At 40.2% G+C, this 25879-nt stretch overlaps 2 protein-coding genes across 5 annotated transcripts in view; one reads left to right on the plus strand and one right to left on the minus strand.

Moving 5' to 3' along the window:
* Positions 1-25879, minus strand: part of LOC131693311 (uncharacterized) — a 903090-nt gene that overhangs the window by 352155 nt on the left and 525056 nt on the right. The gene's annotated exons all lie outside the window — the stretch shown is intronic.
* LOC131693313 (phospholipid-transporting ATPase ABCA3-like) overlaps positions 1-25879 on the plus strand; it is a 36218-nt gene that overhangs the window by 4096 nt on the left and 6243 nt on the right. For both annotated transcript variants that reach the window (XM_058981034.1, XM_058981035.1), the window contains exons 6-7: positions 23800-23923; positions 23990-25373. In XM_058981034.1, the coding sequence (XP_058837017.1) occupies positions 23800-23923; positions 23990-25373 (1508 nt within the window). The remainder of the gene's footprint in view (positions 1-23799; positions 23924-23989; positions 25374-25879) is intronic.

The raw sequence follows: 25879 nt of genomic DNA on the forward strand, positions 1-25879 counted from the left end.
AATGACAAACATTTTTCCCAACTGCCGGTGCGACAGGTCAGGAAATTCCAGGTGTTTGGAAAGAAATTGTTCGCTTGACTCGCGTTGGTTCACCTCCATTTTCGTTGAATCGAAAAACACGACTTCGAGTTTGACAGCATGTAAACAATACACATTAATGAGAAAGTGTGCAAAATTTGATTGATTTTTACCCAATGGTAAAAAAGTTATGCCCTGTTGAATGTGTCGTAACAATTTCGTGTTCGCCCTTTAATACGTAATAATCTTAATAAAATAATAGGGGAGACTGAGGAGACTTGATCCCCTTTTTTATTTTTCAGTCCAACTCCGTGGAATGATAATAAACTATGTATTTTTTGTAGTTTTATATTGTTTCTAGGGATGACTAATAATCATAAAAAATTACATGGAAATATTATACTGGACATGAGCTATGAGCATTTCTGGAAAACAACAAAAAAATGGAAAATTCTTAGATTAGTGGAGACTAGGGTGTCCCAAAATGACATCATGTTAAAAAAGTCATCGGGCTCACTTCTTAAATGAAAGGTTAGGGTATTGGGACCATTCTTCTTCGGAGTGAGTTTGCTAAAACGCTTCCTACTGGTGGCGATTTCAAATTTATGCCTGTTGAAGTGGTCCTGAACTGTCTTAAATTTTTTTCAGCATTTTTTATTTTTCTGGAGATCCAAACGGAGAAGTTTGGTTAGTTAGTTTGTACAAATTTTGAATTATAAGAGCGGCAGGGCCATTAAAGCTTAGTAAAAAGTGAAATTTGTGGTGTTTTTCAGTATTTTTTCTTCAAAGCTGGGTATCTACAAAATTTTAAAAGTACAGAAAACACTTTATATAGTTGAGCAAAATTCAGGGGCGCAATTTTGCTGAAGAAAGTGCATAGCTATGGCTAATGGGGTATGAGTTATTTAAGTTTTTGTTAGATAACTTTTGACATTTTTAGCAATTTATAAAAAATAATGCTGTTCCAAAAAGTAAATCAGTTCAAATGTGCTTTGACCACACATTGTTTTTCGAAAAATAGAAGGAAAATTATGAAAAATGACGTTTTCTGTACGTCTTTAGTATGTCAGGACGAGGTTTAATGAGAATCTGATGATTTTTTTGTAACTTAAATTATAAAAATAATAACTTTGCTAATGACGCCAAGTCTCTAATTATTTTTTGAAGAGTTAATTCTCCATAATTACTTCTAGGAGGCATCTTCAACAAAACGATTGTGTCAGAAGATGCGCTGTATGTAAAACTTTTTCGAGGATATTTGCCCCAAATTTGACTATTTCGGAATTATGTGATCTAAACAGTAAATATCAGTTTTTCAACACTCACCTCACTCTTCTGCATTTTTCTCCACGTCAATGTTCCTAACATGAAAATTAGACTTTATATATAAAATGTAAGTACGTTAATCATTTCAGCCTTCAAATATATGCCATAACTTGCCATTAACTCGACATATTTTTTTAATTTTAGTGATTTTCAAACCCGCTAGGTGGCTATTAGTACAGACATTATTTTTTAAAAAAAATCATCTAATGCTCATAAAAACCGATTCTGATGTACTAGAGACAAGCGAAAAACGCCATTTTCCATCATTTTCCTTTCATTTTTCGAAAAATAACATGCGGACTAAGCCCACTTAAGTTGTTTTATTTTGTAGAACAGTGTTATTTTTTATGAATATCATAAAATGTCAAAAGGTTATTTAACAAAAACGTAAATAACTTATACCCCATTGGCCGTAGCTATACACTTTCTTCAGCAAAATTACGCCCCTGAATTCGGCTCAACTACATAAAGTGTTTTCTGTACTTTTAAAATTTTGTAGATACCCAGTTTTGAAGAAAAAAATACTGAAAAACACCAAAAATTTCACTTTTTACTAAGCTTTAATGGCCCTGCCGCTCTTATAATTCAAAATTTGTACAAACTAACTAACCAAACTTCTCCGTTTGGATCTCCAAAAAAAAAATGCTGACAAAATATCTAAGACAGTGCAGGACCGCTTCAACAGGCATAAATTTGAAATTTTATCCAAAATCGGCCCATTTTTTCAAAAAATCAAAAGTCGCCACCAATAGGAAGCGTTTTAGCAAACTCACTCCGAAGAAGAAAGTGGTCCTAATACCCTAACCTTTCATTTAAGGAGTGAGCCCGAAGACTTTTTTAACATGATGTCATTTTGGGACACCCTAGTGGAGACTCGATCCCTAATTTGGAGACACTTGATTCCTTTATGAAAACGTGTTTAAAAGAGCATGTAGGGTAATAAGCCTATTTTTGCCCTGTTTCTACTATCATCCTACCCATCTGAAGCCTTTGGTTAGAGCAGCGTCTGCCATTTTTGCTCAACGCATTGACTCAAATGGTATTGCGATAATGGGAGTACTCGATTAGAGATTTTGCTGCGCTCAAACAGAAGATTTTCACCATTCTTAAGACAATTTTGTTATTATTATTTTTTTTAATTCATTTATTTGACACGGCTCAATGCGTTAGTTTAGAGGAGCCATGGGTCTTTTATATATTTACAAGAAGTAAAAAAATGAAAATAACAATAAATTTTATTTTGAGCCTGCAAGATCCCGTGCGCGCAACTTACTATTGCGAGCGGAGATCTTTTTTCGCGTCGGGAAGTTGTGCCTTCTTTCGCCAACTTTGGGGTTATCCATGTCTGACTCGTTGTTGTTTACGTCCGTATCATCATCTATATTACTACCATGATACTCGCGATCAGATGTTCTTCCTGGCTTCTTGCCCTTGCGGGTCACGAATGTGAACACTCCATCTTTGGTGGTAGCTTCTTCACTGGTGGCATTAGTTGTTGAATTTGAAGTACTTGACGCAGCTTTAGCAGTTGTCATTATTGCCTGAACAGCAGCCACAAATTTGGCAACCGTTTGTGGTTCAGGTAAAGATATTGGAGCCTGTGTGTTGGCATATTTTTCTGGAGATGAGCTTTCCTCAGCTGTTTCTGGGCAGGGTTGTCCGTAATGTGCCGTTTGCTCACAAAACTGGCACGTATTAGTTTGTCCTTGATATGTACAAAGAGTTCGCTGTGTAATGGTATCACCCCCTTCTGTGTTGTACTGCAGGGTAAGGTAGGAGGGAATGGGTTGGTCTACCCGCATTCTCGCCACAAAGATACCATTTGAAATACCTGGGAAGTAGTTTCTCCATGCCACTTTGCAAGTAAGTGGAGATAAATCATGTAATTTAACTTCAATATTCCCATTATCCATGTATATAGGGATCTTCATTTCAGCGTTGTCACAAACAAGCACGTGTTTTAAGTTGTTCTGCGAAATGAATCTTTTCGCCTGGGCGAATTTGTTGAAGGTTATCAGCACCGCATGCCTGACGTGCTCAAGCTGTATGCAGGTGACTTCCGAAAACCGAAGCTGCATTTTCACCTTCAGCAGATGTTCCACAGCACGAATACTTGGTCTTATGCGAAAAGACCTGAAGTCAATGGCCACTGTGTTAGGCCGAATAATCACGTTTTGTTGATGATACTCAGTCATCTTGATAGATCACGCAAGAATAAAAATAACGGTATCCTTTGTTCTTCAGACAATGCGCACAAGTAACTGTTTTGCGTTCGCTTTGCACTGGCTTGGACAGAAGCAGGAGCACACTGAGTATCGTGACCGATGCCTTTGATGGTTGAAAATAGACTGAATTTTGTTATTATATTGGCTCTTAATAAGAGGCGAATGACCTTAACGTTAAAACCTCTATAATCGAAATAAAAAATGGACCTTAATAACAAATCAAAGAAGCTGAAATAATAAAATTATTGTAGTAATAATGTGGTACCCTTCTTAATAGGGCAAAAACGGGCACATTTCCCCATTCAATTTTATAAATGGATTGTAGTATTGATTAAATTGTTATGATTAGATATTGTTATTTTTGTTGCTACATATTACGCATCTCTCACCTGATTTTTTACGAATTCCCCAAATCTCCGTGCAATTATTTGAAAGCTGTCTTTATTATGGTTGAGGAACGTCAAATGCGGGATGAATGGTTGCTACGTTTACTGTAGTAAACAATTACAGTTATGTTTCTTTACGATGAAGCGTTCATTTTTGACATTTTTTTATGACAGCAATGACTTCAATTGTTCTGGTGTGAATTTGGTTATTTTCAGTGGTGTGTATGAAGTATGGCGAAGGGGATCAAATCTCCCGGAATTTGAAGGGATCAAGTGAACCCATAGCATCTATTTCAGCAAACTTTAGTAAAAATATAGTTGAACAAAAGAATCAGCTCAATCATAACGTATTCATATAATTGACATTCTCCTGTAATTCTGTATGCGAAAGTAGAGTATGTAGTGGGTGATTTTATCAATTTTATAAAAGTTTGAAAATTTGAAAAATAAATCTTCTTCAGTTCTTCTGAGACTTTTTTTTAAATCGGTAAAAATTCCAATTTCTTTTTTCTGTGTTAATGAAATTTATGTTTAGATAAAACTACGCAACTTTATAGTATATTCGATTAATGTATTCTGATCCGGCTTTGAGTTACAATTATGGGATCAAGTCTCCCCGGGGATCAAGTCTCCTCAGTCTCCCCTATCAGTTTTGTTAGTCAAATTTGGTTGGGAATGATTTTGAGTTTGAAATTAATATAAAATTGAAACTCATTTAAAATTCCTCAACAAGTAAAATAATTTCGGAGGAGTCCGGACCCCCAGGACCAGGGCCGGCGAAACATGTGGGTAATGTGGGTAGTATTACCCCCTCGAAAATAACCGAGGAGGGAATTACCCACTCTAAAGTGTGGAACAAACGAGAACCTGAGATTGATTACATATGTGTCTCGCGCACAAGATTCATGTGTCTGAGACTATCAATGCACATCAATTTCATTTTATTTATTCAAATGCTTGCAAAGACTAGATATTCAATTTGAATTCTTTATCAATAACTATTATTTGATCAATAATTGAAACAGGGATAAACGCTATTAGGCTTTTTATAAGGAAGGCAAAAGACATACACAAGAGGGATTGATCCTAACATCCGAGTAGCACCATATCAGGGAAAGCGAAGAGAAGACGGTCAAGAATGATAGTGAAAAGAAGAAATTAAGCTTGCAGTTTTTTGGCTAACGAAAGATCACTGTGAGAACATCATGAACTGAATCGCCGACTGGCCTCCTTGGATCCGCTCGGAACACTTTTGGTACCAGATTTCCAGGTAGTTGTTAGCATATAAACGAAAAGAGAAGTCATAACTTGAACCAAGGTTTTTGATACATTGTTGATTCCATTTGCCCGCGAAATTTGCCAGCTTTGGACGCCCTGTAACAAGAAATACTAAAAACTCGTTGAAGCTACGTGTGGGAATGGTCGTTGATAGATAAATATAAAACCGTCAGTTTTATGAGAAGAATTTTGGCAGCGCAGCCTCTTGCATGAATACCCTGACCACTGCTGCCATAATAATTAGCATAGAAGTAATGCATAGCTCTGTTATCATCTGATGAACGTTATGGTCATATGCCACTACATTGCTTATCGCGAGCATCTTTGTTGTCAGATATATGTGTGTGTTTAAAGAACAATAATTACGTTTATATACAGTACTATCATTTCATCGCGAAACGTCTATTTTTGTAATGTGAATCTTCATGGATTGCTGCTGACGCTGAAAAATAATTCTTGGTTCCGTTTATTCCGACCATAGATAGAATCTAATATAGAACGTAGAACCTAGCCACCAAATGAAACATTGTTTATCTCGTTAATCCGTCGACGAACCGGTGCCAATACCCGTGTTTTTCAGCTTTCTTCAAGTTCATCATTTGCGCTTTTAACATTACATTTAGTACGGAAAAAATCGGACGATCCGATGTTTAAAAAGTCCTTATTGGACCTTTCCGTATACAATACTGAGCAATATCTGCCCACCAGGGAGTGGAAGACCGTGCACGGGTGTTTGCGCCGGGTACTTATTTCGTCAGATCTTGAATTGCAATGTCGAGAATCAAGCCAGCCAAAACCTTGTACGCTCCACTGGAGGAATTTCTTGTTTTGATTCGATTGTTTCGAACCCTAATCTAAAGCCGGCCAATGACTGCGCTGCGGTATAGTAGTGATTCCTGTCATTTCTACCGTATTCAAGATAGTCATAATGAAATTGTCGCGAATATCATGCAGTAAAATAGACCGGTTATCATCGTGAAGACATCTGAGGTGCGATGCATATGGAAACAATGCCAATAAGTCTTTGCCTTTGATTCGGACTTGAGAAGCGACAACTTCAATACCTGGTATTGAGCAAAGCTTAATCCGATTAAAAAAATAGCACATTTTGATCCCCAAAAATGCTCTTCCATAGTGTTTTCGCTTTCCTGGCGAATAATGTTAAAATTGTGAAAAATCTACATCAGAAGTTAACCAGGTTTTAAAAAATGTAGGTGGAAATTCCTGCTAGTATCCAATATTTCCGAAAACAGGAGCCACTTCGGTTTTTTAACAGCACCCTTCAAGGGACACTCTCAGGCTTTTCCGAGGAAGCTTAGGAGAGAAAATGAATCTTTCGAAAATTTAGAGGCACATTAGAACTTGTTCTTACAATGGGATGGTCAGACTCTCGTAAGGGAGGGTGGAAATTAGTTGTGGCCCTATTTGGCATTTCTTCTTGGAGCGTTCTACAAAAGAATGCTTCATTCTTCCTCGCATAGATTATATGCGAAATATATCGAGATTTCATGCGAAGTCACTCTACAGTAGGAAGACTTTTCATGATTCTCTCCACATTTTCCATACTGTCTACTGTCTATTGTTTCGGATGATGCAGGGAATTCCTCGGTCATGGTAGTCACGGGTGTTGAACTAACATTCCTTCTCATCCCATGGTTGGCCTGCATGGGCGTGGCCGTCTACGTTGTTGATCATACTGTGATCTCAGTCTCTTTGGGTTGCACGTTGAGTGTGATGTACTGGTCCTGGGTATCATACAATCGGTTCAGTGTGCAATTTCAGCGGGTTTTGATCAGTCACGGGAGACTCACGTGCGATCAACTAAGCTAATGTACTATAAGCTAACTCCAATCCGGTTCCACTCCGCTTCTGTCCAGTCCTATTTGGTGCTGATTCAATACTGTACATGGGCATCGTTATTCTTCCGTATATTTTATATGCGCGCGTTCACACTTGTCCTTACAGTTGTAGATGCGTGCGTATGGTTGAGTGTTGATGTCCGTGCGCGGTGACTCCCATTTCTCATGCAAGTTTTATTGGTCTGTGTATTGAGTGTGCGGCGGTGATGTTGAGGTGGTTTGGTGCACAATCCTATTGTTGAGATAGTGCGGTGCTTCGTTTGACCGCATTGGAATAGGCGTTTTTCTCGATCGACGCCTTCTAGGCTGGTACCAAGAATGCCTCAGGGATCGCTCAAGTGTTCCCTTCTTTCGTTTGAATGCTCGTTGGTTTGTCTGGTCTTTTACTCGTCTATTTTGGAAGGTTTTGGTTGTAAGTTTTTTTGTGCAATTAAGGGCGATTTTTCAAAAAGAAAGTTTTTTTTTGTTAAAATTTCCACCATCTTGTTTATAATTAATATAATAATATATTAATGAATTTTTGAAGGGGGATGGGTCGTGGACTGGATGATTTTATGTGGTTTGGGGCCCTTTTAAATTGTTAATTTTCGGTGAACGTGCGAGTTCATGGTGCCACGTTGCATCTATTCTGTGCATTGGCAACTTCGTGGTTCTTTGAGGGAGTGGGGAACGGGATTTCGCATACAACTGTTTTGTAGTTTGCAAGGAAGCTGCAATCCGTTTTGCCTTTTTAACATGTCGGAGGGTGAAGTAAGACACTCCTATGTCCCATTAAACTTAAAAGAAATTCTATATATATAGAATATCATCATCATCTTTCACAACTGTAATTCTTTCAACTATCTCATTTTTTACACTTATCTAGTACTCAGTATAACCAATAGTTAGCATAACAATAAATAAATTGCGCGCGGTAATGATTGTTTAGAACCGGCACTTTATTGTTGCAATTCAAGATTAGTAACAGTTCCTCTTACTACGATACCACTCTACCACTTAGATTCGGAGTTTTATTCAAACGATCGCCGGGAAAACTTTACACAGACACGGCAGAATACACAAAACATTCGCGGCGTGATGAAAAATTGAACGATATCGATTTATTAAAATATAAGCAATACTCCTCATAGACGGCTATCCGGAGTTTAATTTGCATATTTAACCAATCGCACTAATGCAACAAATGATAAATCTCCCAAATTCTCGGCAGCCGGCTGCCCAGAGCAATTTTCACATGATAACGCTACCAGCACACTTACTAACAAATATCCCCTTCCCGTGATACATGTGGAGATGCAGAGGATTCCTCGGTCTCTAGCAGCAACATGTATCGGACTAACATTCCTTCCTTCCCCAGAAGATCTGCATTCGGACGTGGCCGGCGTCGGTATTGATCAGCATGCAGGGATCAATATAGATTGTACAATGTGGCTCATCGTGCTATTCCCAAGCATGTTGTTCCAATCAACATTTTACAATCTCAATTGGTTCTGGTCAATAACGGAGTAGCAACCACGGGCGATCTCTTATGCTTATGCTTATGCTTATGCTTTTCCATACTGTCTATTGTTTCTGCAATAACCTATTGCTGTAAGCCCAAAAGCTTGCAACGACGGCAATTCATGCCCCACGGAACATAAAAGCGAACAGGTAGACTAGCCCCGTTCAAAAGAACCATGTTTGGAATTAGGATAGAATCGAAATGAGGCTGATGGAAATGTAGTTGTTTTCTTATATACTCAGTGATTTTGCTGAACGCAATTGCTTGGATACCAGAATATTCTCTGACTGAAGCGAAGGGTTCTGAAAGGAGCCAACCCCGTATTTCGCAACTAAGGCCCCTCTCGAAAACTACGCCATCAATCTTAACTTCCGGGGCGGGTACATAGATAAGATACGTCTCCGTATCACGGCCGAGTGTTATTTAGTTAGATCGTGCGATATATCGATGATGTTAAATGGGTTATCTTTGGTCCGGAAGTAGACTATTCAAGGGCCGGTGAATATGGTGAATATGGTTTGTATTGAAAAGGAGACTTATCGGCTTTATTTTTGTCTTCGGCATTACAATCGACCTCCATTAAGACTGATACCATCCCATTAGTCAACACTGTTAAGGCGGGGTCATGCAACCCGTTAACAAAGGCTATTATCAGGTACTTTCATCAGTACGGGTAGAAATCACTCCGAATCTTACTATCCACTCTAGAAAAAAGTATTCCGCCGGTCCTGCCCTGGACCCTCCCCCTGGATCCGTCGCTGCCCTAGTTATATATTTTCCGAGAAAAAGGTTTGTAGAGGAATATCGTGAGGTAGCAGAAGCTCTGGTTTTTTGATCAGGAAGCTGAACCGAACCATTTGCGTAGCGCTAGGCTCTTGCTTCTCAAACCAAAAGACAAGGTTTGGACTTATATAACTGGTTCCAAGCTAGCGTTAGTTATTAATGAGGAGATCCGAAACACCAAAATCCTCAACTTTGTTTTAGATCTGATTCAAAAATTTTCCCATATAGGACATTTTTTCACAAGTTCTGGTTTGCTGATGAGAAAGCGAAATCGAACTCTTTTTTTTGGCTTGGGAACCAAAAGTATGGTTTCAAAATATTTCTGAAGATACACAACTGAACTCATTCGAACGTAACAACGAACGTGGTCATGGGGAACACTACTCGGTTTTCGTGTTTTCTCTTCATTTCACTTAAAAGACTCTTTCCTATTGGCATTAAGACTAACAAAGAAACTCATTGGCTAACAGCCATGCTTTGTTGACTCCAGAATTTAATTCTCTTCTGCATAATCCTAAATTCGTAAAAACAGATTTTGTAAAAAAAACTTCGAATTTATGTTATAATTTCACGAACCAGCCTTTTTTAGTATTTAGTAGACAAAATGGGTGGGAGTCAGGGCTGGTATTGAAAACAAAATAGTTGTCCTTACAAGATCAATAGTATTTTAAATTCTTGAGACTGTTGATAGTGTAATGTAAGACACCAAGTGAAAAAATTCATTCGACCGAAGTTATGTTTTAATTACTGGATTTTGGTGAGATCAGTGGCGTAGTAGCCGGGGAAGGGGGGGTTGGGTATCAAAACCTCCCCGAAATATTTTGAAGAAATTTGAAAAAAAATCAATAGCTTAACAATTTTAGCCTTTCTCATATAAAGAAAGGCTATGCAATCACTGTAAAAATCGACTTTTTAACCGAGGCCCGGAGGGCCGAGTATCATACACCATTCGATTCAGTTCGTCGAGATCGGCAAATGTCTGTGTGTGTGTATGTATGTGTGTGTGTGTATGTGTGTGTGTGTATGTGTGTGTGTCATTTAAACTCACACAATTTTCTCAGAGATGGCTGAACCGATTTTCGCAAACTTAGTTTCATCTGAAAGGTATAACGCTCCCATAAGCTGCTATTGAATTTTTAGTTGATCCGACTTTCGGTTCCGGAGTTACGGGTTGAAGAGTGCAGTCACACAGCAAATTCCCATATAAACTGGTACCACCATGATGTTCAAATGATGTAAAACATATTAAAATTGATGTAACATTACTCTAGTTTGCGGGTCTGGATCACTAATGATCAATCAAAGCAGCTTTGACCACATTGGCCACCTATGGCGGTTCATGACGCCCTCGGGGAACCCGCCAAGTTCCTAAGCTAATATCACACCCATTCCACAACGAATTCTCTACCGATTTTTACGAACTTAATTTCAAATGAAAGATACAGTAATGCCATTGACTGCTGCTGAATTTCATTCGGTTCTGACTCTTGCTTCCGGAGTTACAGGGGTGTTAGTAAGGATACACTGGAATTTCCCATATAAATCGGTACAATCGTAATACCTCAGAGGCTAAAAACTATTGAAATGGTCACCAAATTACTTCTAATCGTAGATCTAGATCACTGATTGCCAATCAAACATTCTTTGAATATATTGTCCACTATCGACGATTCCGGAATTCCGGGCATATTCCACAATTAAAGTCACATCGGTTCATCGGTGATGACTGAACCGATTTTCTCAAACCAAGTCTCAAATGGAAGGCAAAATATGCAGTTGAGTATTGCGTAGCCAGTCCCTTCCCCCCCTCCCCACCTTGCCCTTACACCTCCCTCCTTCATCTCTCCCCTCTTCTTGGATCACCCTCACGCCCAGATTTCCTTCATCCACCCCGTATACCGAAATAAGATGAAGGATTTCTGACGCATCCTCCACACCCACTCTACTAAACCCCCATTCCCTACACGTTCAAACGCATTCCACCAACCTTTGCAAATTATAATCACATAAAGATAACATTGAACTCATGCTTATTAAGCTAATTAAATATTATTCTTTCGCCTTTCTTATATAGAAAGGTTATGCAATTGCTCCAAAAACCGACTTTCTAACCGAGGCCCGGAGGGCCGAGTCTCATATAACATTCGACTCAGTTCGCCGAGATCGCAAAATATCTGTGTGTATGTATGTGTGTATGTATGTATGTGTGTATGTGTATGTGTGTATGTATGTGTGTGTATGTGCGGATTTGTTAACAAAATGTCCACATCGGTTACTCGGAGATGGCTGAACCGATTTTTACAAACTAAGATTCAAATGAAAGGTATAATATTCCCATAGGTTGCTATTGAATTTCATTTTCAACCGACATCTTGTTCCGAATTACGAGTTGAAGAGTATGGTTACAAAACAAAATTTGTTGATTTTTCCAAATCGGTTTCTCGGAATTTTCTGAACCGATTTTGACAAACTTAATTTTAAATGAAAGGTCCATCAGCTGCTGTTGAATTTTGTGTGGATCCGAGTTCTGGTTCCTGAATTACAGGGTGATACGTACGATCACGCAGCAAATCCCGATTCTAACGAATTCTGCGATGAATGTAAAAAGGTGATTTTTTTTTTCCAAAATGTAAACACAACTGTTGAATTTGCAGATCTAGGTCCCCAACAGTCATTCAAAGTCTCTTTGGTCACACTGGCCACCATCGACGGATCCGGAAGCATCCAAAGTCAGAATAACGGTTATATTGGTTTCTCGAAAATGGCTAGATTTGCTCAACTTAGTCTCAAATGAAAGGTGTTGCGTCCCCAGAAACTGATATTAAATTCCATCTCCACCCGACTTCCAGCACCGGAGTTACGGGTTGTGGAGGTCGATCACATAGAAAACTCCGATTCAAACCGATACCGCGATGAATGCAAAAAGGTGCTCTTATATATACTTACCAAGTGTAATAAGAATGAAAGACATTTCCATAAAGTTATATTGTACGAACCAGCTATTAAATCATAGTTTGGAGAAATGAGAAAGGCACAATTGCACCTCTAGGTGGATTAAAACAGGTTTTTTTTAATATTTTAAATGGAATTCTCAAAGTTTCATTTACAAAAGTTATCTTGTGAGAATATTTCCTTGCAGTGAAAATTGGCGAAAGGACTCGGCACCTATGTGGAGACTAGGTCTACCGCCGCGAGGACTACATCGAGTAGATCGCGGCGAAGCGGAGAGCTTAATGGCTCCTGGTATAGTGACAACACTGGGAGCTTATTGGTTCACGAAACGGATATCGGTACCGAGAGAAATTCCGCCACATTCTGTAGTCCTTGACTGACGGCGAACAAGGACTGGAGAGTGTGCGAGAAGCATCCCGTAGCGACCACCAGGTGATTCGCTACCAATGGAACTCTGCTGCAGCACAGAGAAGGACGACCGGCAAGCTTAAGTGGAAAGTCTATAAGAAAAACCTCTTTGTTGAGTCACTTCGGCGAACAGCGGAGTCAAGTACGTTGGTGCAGCTGATGTAACAAGAAGCATTGTGACTGCTTGAGATATTACAATGCCACGAAAACTGGAGTCATGCAGAAGATGGCGTGCAGCTCACTGGTTAAATAAGTAGCTCAGTACGCTACACGCTGCTTGTTTTAGAACCAGAAGACGGGGGAAAAGAGCAGGATCGAAGAGTGAGAGAGGAGCGTAAGCGACGTTTCGAGAAGCTAATGACGCTTTAAAATGGGAGATCAAGCTTAGCAAGCCAGTTTGCCATAAGAGGCTGTGCTGTGAAGTAGACGCCAATTCCTGGGGGACGTGTACTGAGTCGTCATGACGAAGGGCCTGTCGATACCAGCTAAAATATGCCCGGGTAAGCAAAAGATAATCGTTGAAGGTTTCAAATACATGGTCACCAACCCCGTACGGAGAAGAAGAAGGGGCAAACATAGCCGAGTGGCAAGCGACTAACGACGAGCTCAAAGAAGCGCCGAAGCGACTAAAATCAAAGAAAGACCCCGATTCGGATGGAATACCAAACGTGCCGCTGAAAGCAACGATCCTGGCATATCTGGAAATGTTCAGGATACTACTGCAGCAGTGTTTAGATGACGGCAATTTCCTCGAAATGTGAATGGTACAGAAGCTGGTGTTGCTGCCAAAGTTAGGGAAGTCGCTGGGCTATCCAGCCTCGTATAGGCCAATGTCGCAGCGCTGCACAGAAGAATGAGCCAGATCCTGAAGAGCTTCCAGAGTAGAGTGTTGCTGTACGAGACGAACGAAGGGCAGAAGTCAATGCGAGTCGCAGCGAGCATTCCTCAGGGTTTCATTCTCGGTCCAATTCTTTGGAACGGGATGTACGATGGGGTCCTAACACTTCGGCTGCCTGGGAAAGTGAAAATTGTGCATTTCGCGGACGACATGTCACCAATGGTTATGAGTGAGACACTTGGAGAAGTAGAGGTGTCGGTGACGGAGACAATAGACACGATCGAGAGCTGGATGAACGGGGTCAAGCTGCAAATAGCTCACCACAAGACGGATGTGTTGTTGCAAGCAACTACAAAGCGGTTCAGCGGATACGATCAGCGGGCACGTGATCGCATCGAAGCGTGCACTGAAGCAAATGGGAGTGATAATCGACGATCGGTTGAGCTTTAACAACCACGTTGATTACACCTACGAAATGACGGTCTGTTATCTAGTGTTTCGTCAACGATACTGCGATATGGGGTTCTTGCCTGAGGTACGGCGCTGAATACCAAGCTGAACCGCGAAAAACTGAACAGGACGTTCCGGCTGGTGGTCGTACGAGTTGCGATTGCGTACAGGATAATATCTTCGGAGGCAGTATGTGTTATCGCCGAGAGGATTCCCATCTGCATTGCTTTGGCGGATGATATCAAGTGCTACAATCAATCAAACGCCAGAAACGTGAGGAAGATGATGAGAATCGATTCGATTGGGACGTGGCAGCAGGAATGGGACAATACAGCGACGTGAAGACGTGGAACGCAGTCAACAGTGTTATGATGTAGATCATTACCGTCTTACAGCGGAAACGGCGTGATGAACATCGAGCAGCAGTTTCGGGGGAACAATCACTGCCAGGGAACTCCGCAGGAATAAGCTAGATTCACCGCCGAGGACTAGTCGAGTAGACTGCAATAGAGCATCGAGTATGGGTCGTCGAAACGCCAGCGAACCGGACGTCACGCTCCATCTGGAATTGCTAAGCCGACCACGAAACCCCACCGGTTAGCCCAATAGAAATAAAGCGAAAATCAAAGAAGCATTGGAAGAACTTATTTCGCCAGGAAACTCTCCATCAGCGCTGGGGACTAGACTGAGTAGACCGAGACGAGACACCACCAGTCGCGGGTCATCGGGGCACCAGTGAATCGGACGCCCTGTTCCACCGGAATCGTCGAACTGACCTCGGCAGCTAGCTGATTGGCTCGGTTTCGGGAGAACTTCTCTTACCGGGTAACTCTCTATCGGAGTAGGTCAGGTCCATCGTCGGGGACTAGACTGAGGACTGAGTAGTTCGCGAGCAAGTCGGGAAGCTGAATGGCTCATCAAGGAAGTAGTACTAAATGGCAAAAGAAGGGAACTAAAGGCCTTAAAGGAGTTGCGGTGCTAAATGGCAGCGGACACGGAGCCAAACGGCTCAAGAAGTTGTGGTACTGAAACCAAAGATGAATCGGTATCGGGAGCTTCTTTCGCCGGGGAACAATCCGTCAGCGTACAGTCAGATTCACATATATCAATTCAACTTTAGGATGAGTTTAAGTGAAATGCTGGACATTTCGATTGACGCTCACTATCTGAATCTGTACAGTCATTTTCGGTACGATTTTCTCAGCTTTTTCCACTTTCCTTTTCATCCTTCGCAATTCATTTGGTCTTCCAAACTTACACTTCACCATGGCTTAAGAGATTTCGATCGGACGGAGTTCGGTCATTCGGCACAAAATTCACCGACTTTTCATTAACCGAATTGTTCGCACTTTGGAATAATGGCAGTAGGTCAAATCAGGCCAAAACAATGGTTGTTGATCGTACTGTCTCAAAAACGGCAAAAGGACCAAATCAGGTACCTCCGTTTAAATCGGTCAACCGTAGAAGACCTGTTCTTACCCGTGAAATATTTCTGTCCTGCTATCAATGACGCAGCACCGGTATTTCGTAAGCAGCGTCATATGGAGTTTTCGAGCACGTGTTTTAGCAACATTCTGCTGGTGTTCGTCCCGATTTGGGTAGTTCTGACCTGTGTACGTTTTCAATCCGGATCGTTTCTTGGTCTTCTGGACGAAAAATGGCGAAACAGTTTTTTGTTCATATTCTGCTTGATATGAGCAATCAGCGCTCTTTTGATTTTTTGCGCCTTATTTTCGGTTTTCGTCCCGCTCCAGTTTTGTGGTCTACTATCATCCGTTCCAGGAATCTTTGGAGGCATTCTAGCACATTTAAGTTAACCTGGTCGAATTGTAGTGCGTTGCTGAATGCGACTCCGAAAACTTTAAACATGTTCGAAGAAGTTGTGAAGATACCTTTATTGAGTTATTCAATGCAAACTGCAATCGGATTTTTATTCCAGTATCAGGTATTTGACACTCTGGAAGTTTGAAGTGCTGATAAATGTAAATAACTGAAAATTCCACAATGTTAGGTTTTTGCTATATTTACACGGCTCTCGATTGAAGTGTTTGCTCCTTGGAAGACCAACCCTGGATCCCGAAATCACAACTTGCGAACTCATCATCTGGTTGTGGATTTCAAGACAGTGTACGATTTAGTGCAACGAAACGGACTGTGGTACCAGATAATGCTTGAATATGTCTTTCCGGCAAACTGAATAACTTGATTCGTATGTCGCTAGATGGGTCGAACCAGGCGCCAGAATTATCAAAGAGACATCCGACGCTTTTATGGTGAAAGATGTATTGAAGCAGAGCGATGCACTTCCTGCATTGTCGGGCAAGTGTGCCCAAACGTACAATGCTAAAAGCTGGTATGCAAAGGAACAGAACTATCATTACGAAATCCCACATGATTCTTGGCTTCCGGATGACAGACACCATTGGAGCCGATCGTAGCGCAGTTGAGCAGTTTTGTACCTTTTAAAAGAGAGCCCGCCAAAATCGGACTGACTATAAGCTAGCTGATAGAAACCAGGTAAACCACATAGCGTTGGTACCGACGTAGCAATAGATGTGGTACATTGTTGTCAACGAGTTCATAGTTCATAGTTTGTGTATTCCACAGCACTCCTTAAGCTTAAGGACGCGCACAAAACTTTTTCCAAACAGAAGGAAGGAGACAGATTATCGACTTGTTGGTGTGTACAAACATGCAAATCAAGGGTAAATACATGCTGCCATCGCAATGCTTATAAAGCACGGCAGACTACAGTTGGCTGGACATGTAACTAGAATGCCTGAAGGGAGACCAACTTAAGCTATGTTCATCTGTTAACCTGGATGAGGCTGTTGATGATGCTGCCGATCTCGAACTCGAAACGTGCGAATCTTATTCATTAAAAATTAGATCAAAACATTAGTAAGAATTCGTCATGCAACCGAAACGATGCACAGAGGAGTAATTGGGGTCGAATCCTGGCCAAAATTATTTGCTGCTGCAATTGTTGTTATTATGCTTTAATATGAACCAAAAATAGACAATTACTAGTTTTTGGGACAATTTGGCATCTACCCACCTACCAGTGTAGAGGCCAATTTTCTATATCCATTCGAATACTAGTAATTTCTAGGTGATCTTTGAGAATACATTTGTTTTTTCCAGTTGCATAAATATTTGATCAGTGGGAAACGGAAAAGAAAAGGGGCGCCTGTGCATATTTTCATAGAGATACATTTTGGCAAACATAATATTTGGCCCTACAGCATTTCGGTGTACCTCAAATTAGTAAAAATTTGAATATTTTCAAATCGCTTGGGATTGGTGGATCGGACAAGATCGAAAGAGTTCGAAAATTTTTTGTATAGCTGAAATCTTATTTTGTAATACTGCTTCAGCAACTTTGCCGGATCTAGCCATATAATATAACTTTTTTATCATTAAAATTTGGAATAAAATGTTTAAAAAAGGTATTTTTTAAAGTTGATGCATTACACAGCAAGTCTACTTTTTTTAGTTAGTTTTAAGTTGAAGTTAAACAAACGGTTGTGTTGAACTACGTTTGTAATAATATTGTCTTATTTAATACAGTCATAATCACTAGAAAGCGATTTTGCTGAATATATAATGAAAACGATTTAAATATCCCTTAGAATATCACCATTGGGCAAACATGCAAAAATTCTTTAACAATTTTTGATATACTCCTAATTTTGCCAAGTTATACAGTAGGTTCTTAGGTATGTAAAAAAATATAACGAAAAAAAAATTGAAAAGAAATATTTTGGTTTTTGGACAAGAATTTGTTCTAGTTACTTCTCTGTGCGATGATGGATCATTTTTCGAATAAACGAGGAATGCTCGACATTGCAAGAAATGTATGTCCGTACTCCGTTCTCATGCAGAAAATTGTGCACGACATGTAACCGGTGTAATAAATAATTCGCTCACATTTACCATTAAATTCCCTGGTGCACTAGTGTCATGTAAAAACAATTGTCTTGGGCAAGCCAGAATCAAACTCAGTTTTTCAAGAATCTGTCGTATCCAGCAGAGCGTCTATAATTGAGATTATGGAAGCAGCAGAGCAATGGTCAACGGGACTGAAACCAAATAACAGTGGCTGTAATTCATAAACTAGAATAACCAGCTTTGGACCACAATTCGTATTGGCCGATTGCTTTACTACGCCTAGACAATTTGGTTGAGGCAAACGATTTGTTATCAAATCTCAATCTGCCTTTCACTAAAGGGAAGAATACGAATCAATAAAAAATTCAACTAGCATACTCTCTTAAGAGCAAATGGTTGCTAGACCAAGCATAGTCTATAAGAGAGCTTACGATTCTGTATCAATTATTATCTCGAATGAGCCTCATATTTAAGTCTAATGAACTATTTGTACAATTTGTTGTCAGGCCCCTGTTTAATTCCTTCCATCCCTGGCGAATGACCTAAAAAGGTTAAAGCCACAAATAAACAAAAAAAAAATCCTTCCATCCAATTTTAATTGATACGGACATACACATGGCTAATGGCGTGATTTCTGTCAGTTTGTTACACTACAACTACAGTCACACTTGGAACGAATACAGTATCGTTGTTTGCGTATTTCCCGAGATCGTAGTTCATTTCAGGGATATTTTTTCGCCTGCTCATCCGACGCGAGATTATGAGTCCATTGGTGGTTATTTGAAATTTTGTTGGCTTGGCGTGCTTCAATCGCAAACCAAATTTATGAGAGTGTACTTCAGCCAGATTCCCTGTTCTGCGTAGAACACACGTCCATAACAGAGGATTTTTGTGGAATTCCGGATCATCTACGTTCGTGGGACATCCGAAACATTTTTGAAAATAAATACAAACACATTGACTGCGAGGAAATGTTCTTCGCGGATCACGTATCGAAGAGTCTGTTACACCCAAAACAAAAATCTCTTGCAATAATTGCAAGCGTCAATCATTTGCAAATAATATTAGCATCGCTTGCAATTTTGCAGTTAAAGCCTCTTGCAATGTTAGCAAGCATATAAAATCACTTCATCTCTTACTATACCTACGCACGTTTCTTCAACACGTCTGTCCAAGGATTGCCACGACGTTCACGTGCCTATGCTGGTTGATATAGCAACCCGGATAAAATTTTACAATAGCATTTACCTTAAAAACATTAATAAAACAATAAATATTATAGTTATTACTGTTACAACATTGTTCGATGCCAAGTTCTCACAGTAGATTTACAATAAAATTTCATGTAACAATAAATTTTACTGTTCAGTAAAAAACTGATACAGTGCATTCACATTAAATTGTATTGTTTTTGAGAAAAAAATGTTTGGAGAAAAATTGATTTTTTCAATGTTATGATACATAACTCTTTTTCACTGTAAAATTCTATTTTACATTGAAATTTACTGTAAAAACGTTAAAGTTTATTGTTTTTGTATTGTAGCATAACACTAAAACTTACTGTAAATTATTGTAATTTACTGTACTGTCACAGTGAAAATCATGGTTTTTTTATAATTCGTTTATTTGACACGGCTCATAGCGGTAGCTTAACGGAGCCGTGGATCTTTTATATGTTTACAAATGTAAAAAAAAATAAACACATATTATTATAATATTGGATCACGTGCGCGCAACTTTTTATTCCGAGCGGAGACCTTCTTTCGCGGGGTTTGCTGGCAATCTGCATCTGGGGGGTCATTTAATTCTTTTTTGTTTTCACGTCCAGGTCGAAGCCGGCTTGGTGTCCGCGATCAGATGTTTCTCCCTGTTTCTTGCACTTATTGTTGACCAGCGTAAATCCGTCACTGTTATTGTTATCCTTGCTTACAGTTGATTTTGCGGTACTGGATGCTTCTTTTGTGGTTGTCATTATGGTCTGTGCAACTGCTGCCACAAATTTGACCACCGTTTGTGGTTCAGGCATTGGTATTGAAAACTCTGTTTTGGGTTGGTAGTCGGTTGAGATGCGTCTTCCTCTGCATCTTACGCGCAAGGTTGTCCATGATGAGCTGTCTGATTACAATACTTGCACGTGGGAGTTTGCCCTCATGGGTGTATAGCGTAGTTTGCATAATTGTAATTCCGTGAGTTTTGAGTTTTATTGTCAAGTAGGAGGGTATAGGCCTTTCAACCCGCATCCTCACTACAAAAACGCCGTTAAGAGTACCCGGGAAGAAGTTTCTCCAAGTATCAGGTGTAACGGATTCTACTACTATTGTGACATGCATTTTGTAATTGGCTCGGGAGGGGTACGAGGTGATAGGTCATATAACCTTACATCTATATAGCTATTTACAATATATACGGGAATCTTAATTCCAACGTTGTCACTTTCAACCACGTGTTTTAGGTTGTTCTTCAAAACGAAACGCTCGGCTTGTGCTAACGTGTTGAATGATATTAACACTGCACTGCGAAGATGATGATACTGCAGGTACAACACTTTCGTAAGTCTAAGTTGCATTTTTACCTTCAGAAGGTATTCCACTTTACTAAAACTCGGTCGTTTTAAACAAAATTTAAAGTCAACGACCGCAGCGTTGGGCCGGAGTAGAGGTTTTTCGTCAACTTTACTCATGATGATCGAGAGGCCTGTTGTTCACTTGGCTCGATTGTACGTCTGACTGCGGCAGAAGTAGAAAATAGTGAAAATCATGGTTTTGTTACTGTACATTGCTCTTCGGGAACGCACGGCGAGTTTTTATTTACTGTCTGCTTTTTATTTATTCCTCACCAACATCATTAAACGCAATATTGTGCCTCATTCATTACACATGAGACACGATCGAATTGCGGATGTGCTGATTGTACGAGTGTTAACGCTTCGCTTTCATGTACAGGAACAGTACAGTGCTAGTAGCCAGTGCTACGATGCGAAGGCTATGAGTTGAAGTCTGGGTGGGTGCGTTTGTTACTTTTTTATTAATCGTGGAAACGTACAAGTGTTTATATACGACTTTTATTCACTTATAACTGTCTGATAGTTTGGTTAAATGGATAAAGTATTGGTTAGTAATCTGCCCGTACTGGGTTTGTTTTTCAATGTCAGTAGGTCTTCTTTTCTAACGCGTATTGGTCACCAATACACACATATCCTTTATACAGAGACAAAATTAGGTTTTCTGTTTCTTGTTTTACATGCAAGGAAGCTCCTTGCGCTTTTTGTACATTACCAGAGCGCTTGCAATTTTTGCTCGTATTGATTGCATTAATGCAAGTGATTCTTACAGGGTTTGTTTTGGGTGTAGTTTCGGTTTCTCTACCAATTTGTCTGTCTTCTACAGGTTCAATCACCCTGGTTCCGTTCATGGCCCAGAATTAGCTGCTACGATAGTGGTTACATTCTATTATCACTAAGCTATAATCAAAAGCATGGTTGGAGGAGTTTAAAGCAGGTCATGATTTCAATCGCGTGATATCCAGCCTCATGCTTAATCAATATACCGACTATGCACATCTTTTTATATCGAATTCACTGATAGTAAGCCATGCGTGTATGGCAAGGGTTAGCAAGACATCCAGCACGTTGTTTGGACGTATTCAGAATGTCGTAATGCTAGGTCCTGATCAGAAGATTCTTTAAAAGTTTGAGATAGACCACCTAATGTCTATGTTCATAATACCTTGGCCAGACGGGATCTGCCGTATATGTCGTTGGCCTATTATTTTGTAATGGTCGTAAATACGCTAACGTGGGATCTGGGATCTTTCTAGAGGTAAATATTCTTTAAAAGTGGAACCTTCATATTTTCAGTTTCTCGCTTATACCAACTATCAGCTTGTATGCTTCTCTCAGTCGCGCATCGATACAAGAATACTATTGTCTCCTCTCGCAGGCCGAGTAGAAAAAGGAGTCGGTGTTCTTTCTTTTGTATGTAAAGAATAATTCGCAAATCTAATAAAGAGTTCCAATTCAGCTCCATCTTGACACAAGAAAGCAAATATTTGTTTGTTCAGCTGATTTTCCTCCATCTTGCCGGACACTCAATGACAACTGAAAAACTATGCGGATGTAAACAATACACTTTAAAGAGCAACTGAGAAAAAATTGGCTAATTTCGGTCAGGTATGAAAAAATTTATGCAAGTTTGAAAGTGCTGCAATAATTATCGACGCAATGCACACGAACGAAACGCATCGATTAACTGTTTATTATTTACTTTATTCATCATTTGCTTTCGTCGCTTGTCGTGACTAGTGTCATTGAAAGTTGGAAGCAGTCTTCTCTTGCTTTTGAAGTTACCATATCAGTGTTCAACCTATTTAGTATTCAATGGACTTATACGACAATAGTAAGGCCTAGAATAATATGGTAAAACTAAAGAGGTGACCGCTCAGAAAAAATTGAATTAACTGCAAAGACTAGCTTGTATTGCAACAACTGGGGTGATTCGGAGCACACCTTCCGTGGCCCTGAATGCTCTTCTAAATCTCCTACCGCTTCATCAGTTCGTGGAATTGCAGGCAGAAAAAAGTGCCTTGCAATTAACTCGATCTACAAAAATTGTAGAAGGAGATAAGACAGGAATCTAACGATCCTCAAAAAATTCAATAGAAATCCTATATCACATTTAATAATAGAGTGGATGCAGACGAAGGCAAACCAAGAAATTCCCTATAATGTGACTGTAACAAGCAGACATGTGTGGGAAACAGGTGGGCCAAATCTACGTTCAGGCTCTATTGTTTTCTTTACGGATGGTTCAAAAATGAATTACAGCACAGGAGCCGGGTGTTTGGACCCGGGATAAGAACAATTATCCCAATGGGACACTACCCAACTGTATTTCAGGCGGAGATTCAAGTAATTCTTGATTGTGCGTATATCTATCTCAAGAGGAAATATAGATATGCAACGATCTGTATCTTTTCAGACAGCTTGGAAGCTCTTAATGCTTTGAAAGCCTCAACTTGTCAGTCGAAGTTAGTATGGGAATGCATTACCTTACTTAAGCAACTATCAGGGAATAATTGCTTTGGGTGCCCAGTCACAGTGGAATTCAAGGAAACGAATCAGCTGATAGTTTGGCAAGACAAGGTTCCGAGACCGAGTTTATAGGCCCAGAACCTTTCTGTGGAGTCTCAATCTGTACTTTAAATATGGAACTTAGGAAATGGGAAATGTCTATGGTAGAATCGAACTGGAACGCCACAGATACTGCAAAGCATGCAAGGAAATTTATAAAGCCGAGTGCCAAAGCCGCTCGAACTTTACTTAATCTAAGTAAGAGGAACCTTAGAATAATAACTGGTTTGTTTACCGGTCACTGCCCTAGTAGATATAATCTACATAAAATGGGAAATATTCAAAGTCCGAGTTGTCGTTTCTGTCAATTTAAGAATGAGACAGCGGAGCATCTACTTTGTGATTTCAGCGCTCTTGTTAGATATTTGATTCTTGGAAAAGGGTTCCTACAGCCCTCTGAGATTTGGCAATCAAATCCTAGTATGGTAATCAGATTCATTAAACGAGTTGATCCTAACTGGGATAATATGCAAAATCAGACAAGGCCCTTCGTATCTCAATTATGAAGGGAAAGCTGAGGCGCATAACATCAAATTGAGTCATACCACAATATTCCTTTAAATGGTCGCAGTGGAAATCAAGGCTCTACAGCTTATAAAAAAATCCTATTTAGTACTAAAGTCAAAATAATTTTTTAAAAGTTATATTTGTGTCGATGTTTTTGAAAAGTTTGATATATTGCTACAATTAATTGAGAACATCCGTGGTTTTATAATGTAATGATGACGCTCTAATCATATTCTACCTTTCAAACAGGTTTCAGTTAACAATGCATCGGTCTTTGAAAATTCCGAATGGACGGCCGTTTGGTTCTTCTTTTTCGTCTACAGCATCGCCATCATCTGTTTCTGCTTCATGATGAGTGTTTTCTTCAACAAAGGTAAGCCTTTTATAATGCTGGCACATCTAAGCTAGAAGCTAATACCCGATTCCTCAATATCAACAGCCAATCTCGCAGCCGGAATCGCCGGTCTGATGTGGTTCGTGTTCCAGATGCCATTCAACATTACATCGCAAAACTACGATGAAATGGGCACCGGTTCAAAGATCGGTTGGTGTTTGTTTTTCAACTCGGCGATGTCATACGGCATCCTGGGCACGATGCGAATGGAGGCAAATCAGCTGGGTTTGCGGTGGTCCAGTCTGTTCACACCGGCTACCATCGATGACGGGTTGAGCGTTGGGCTGGTGATGGTGATGCTGCTGGTCGATGCGTTGATCTATCTGCTGATAGCGTTGTACGTTGAACAGGTGATGCCGGGAGAATTTGGTGTAGCGAAACCGTGGAACTTTTTGTTCAGGATGGAATACTGGACCAGTCAGAAGATGAGCGATGATGATATGGCACCAAGAGGAATACAGAGGCAGCTTTCCAGGTATTTCGAGGAAGAACCAACTTCGGCACATGCTGGAATTCAGATTAAGAATCTGAGAAAGGTGTTCAGCGGAGGCAAGGTAGCCGTTCAGGGTTTGAACCTGAAGATGTACGAGGATCAGATAACGGTTCTTCTTGGACACAACGGAGCTGGTAAGACTACGACGATGTCCATGTTGACGGGAATGTTTTCTCCTTCTTCGGGAACTGCCTATCTGAATGGACATGACATTCGAACAGATATTGAAGGGGTACGGCAATCGATGGGATTATGTCCGCAGCATAACGTGCTATTCAGTGAAATGACTGTTTCGGAGCATCTGAGCTTTTTTGGGAGGTTGAAGGGGATTTCAAAAGCGAATTTAGCAGCTGAAATTGATCGATACCTTAAAACACTGGAGCTGGAAGACAAACGACACGCTCAGTCTCAGACTCTATCCGGTGGGATGAAGCGGAGGCTGGCAGTTGGGATTGCACTTTGTGGTGGATCGAAAGTAGTTTTGCTAGATGAACCGACCTCGGGAATGGATCCTTCGGCACGACGTGCTCTCTGGGATTTGCTGCAGAGAGAAAAGCGGGGTCGAACAATGCTTCTGTCAACACATTTCATGGATGAGGCAGATGTTCTAGGAGATCGAATTGCGATTATGGCTGAGGGTGTACTCAAAACGGTGGGGTCACCGTTTTTCCTGAAGAAAACATTTGGCGTTGGCTACAGGCTGATCTGCGTGAAGGGATCAAACTGCGATAAGGAACTCCTCTGCGGCATATTGAGACGATATATCCCGGATGTGCGAGTCGAGACAGACATTGGATCGGAGTTGTCGTTTGTGTTGAAGGAAGATTATATAAAACTGTTCCAACAAATGCTGGAGGAGTTAGAAACTCAAATGGAGCGATGTGGAATCACCAGTTATGGCATTTCGTTAACCACTATGGAAGAAGTATTTCTAAAGTAAGTTGAATACGCTGGAACCATTCCCTCCCCTAGGTTGACGGGTTTGACGGTATTGCAAACATCATCAAGCATATTTCGTGCATTATTTGTAATGAATCTCTGACAGACAAGATTATTGCGTTACGTCTGGATAGTGGTGCACCGAGGAGACCGAAAGGGCTTATGGGCGTCATCGTTCACAGGCTAATTATAAAAATGTAAAATTAGAAGCCTATTAGTGGTTGGGTTGTAATAATTGTAGTTTTTAGTATTAGTGTACAATTGTTGTGTGCTAGTCGCATGTCTATCTGTTCGTCTGAGTATTTATGACAGCTGGTTTAGGGAATGGATGCAGAACTGGCGTATATGATTGAATAGTGGGCTTCCTAGGATTCGTTGGTCATTTTTCTACGGTGTTCATTTCGTGAACTCGATTCGATTCTTTTAGGAACATTGGATTGGATAAATTAAGGTACGATTAATTTACCAACGTACATGAATCATCCATTTCCGATCAGCGTGAT

This window comes from Topomyia yanbarensis, chromosome 3 (genome assembly GCF_030247195.1).
Source record: "Topomyia yanbarensis strain Yona2022 chromosome 3, ASM3024719v1, whole genome shotgun sequence".
Classification (NCBI taxonomy): Eukaryota; Metazoa; Arthropoda; class Insecta; order Diptera; family Culicidae; genus Topomyia; species Topomyia yanbarensis.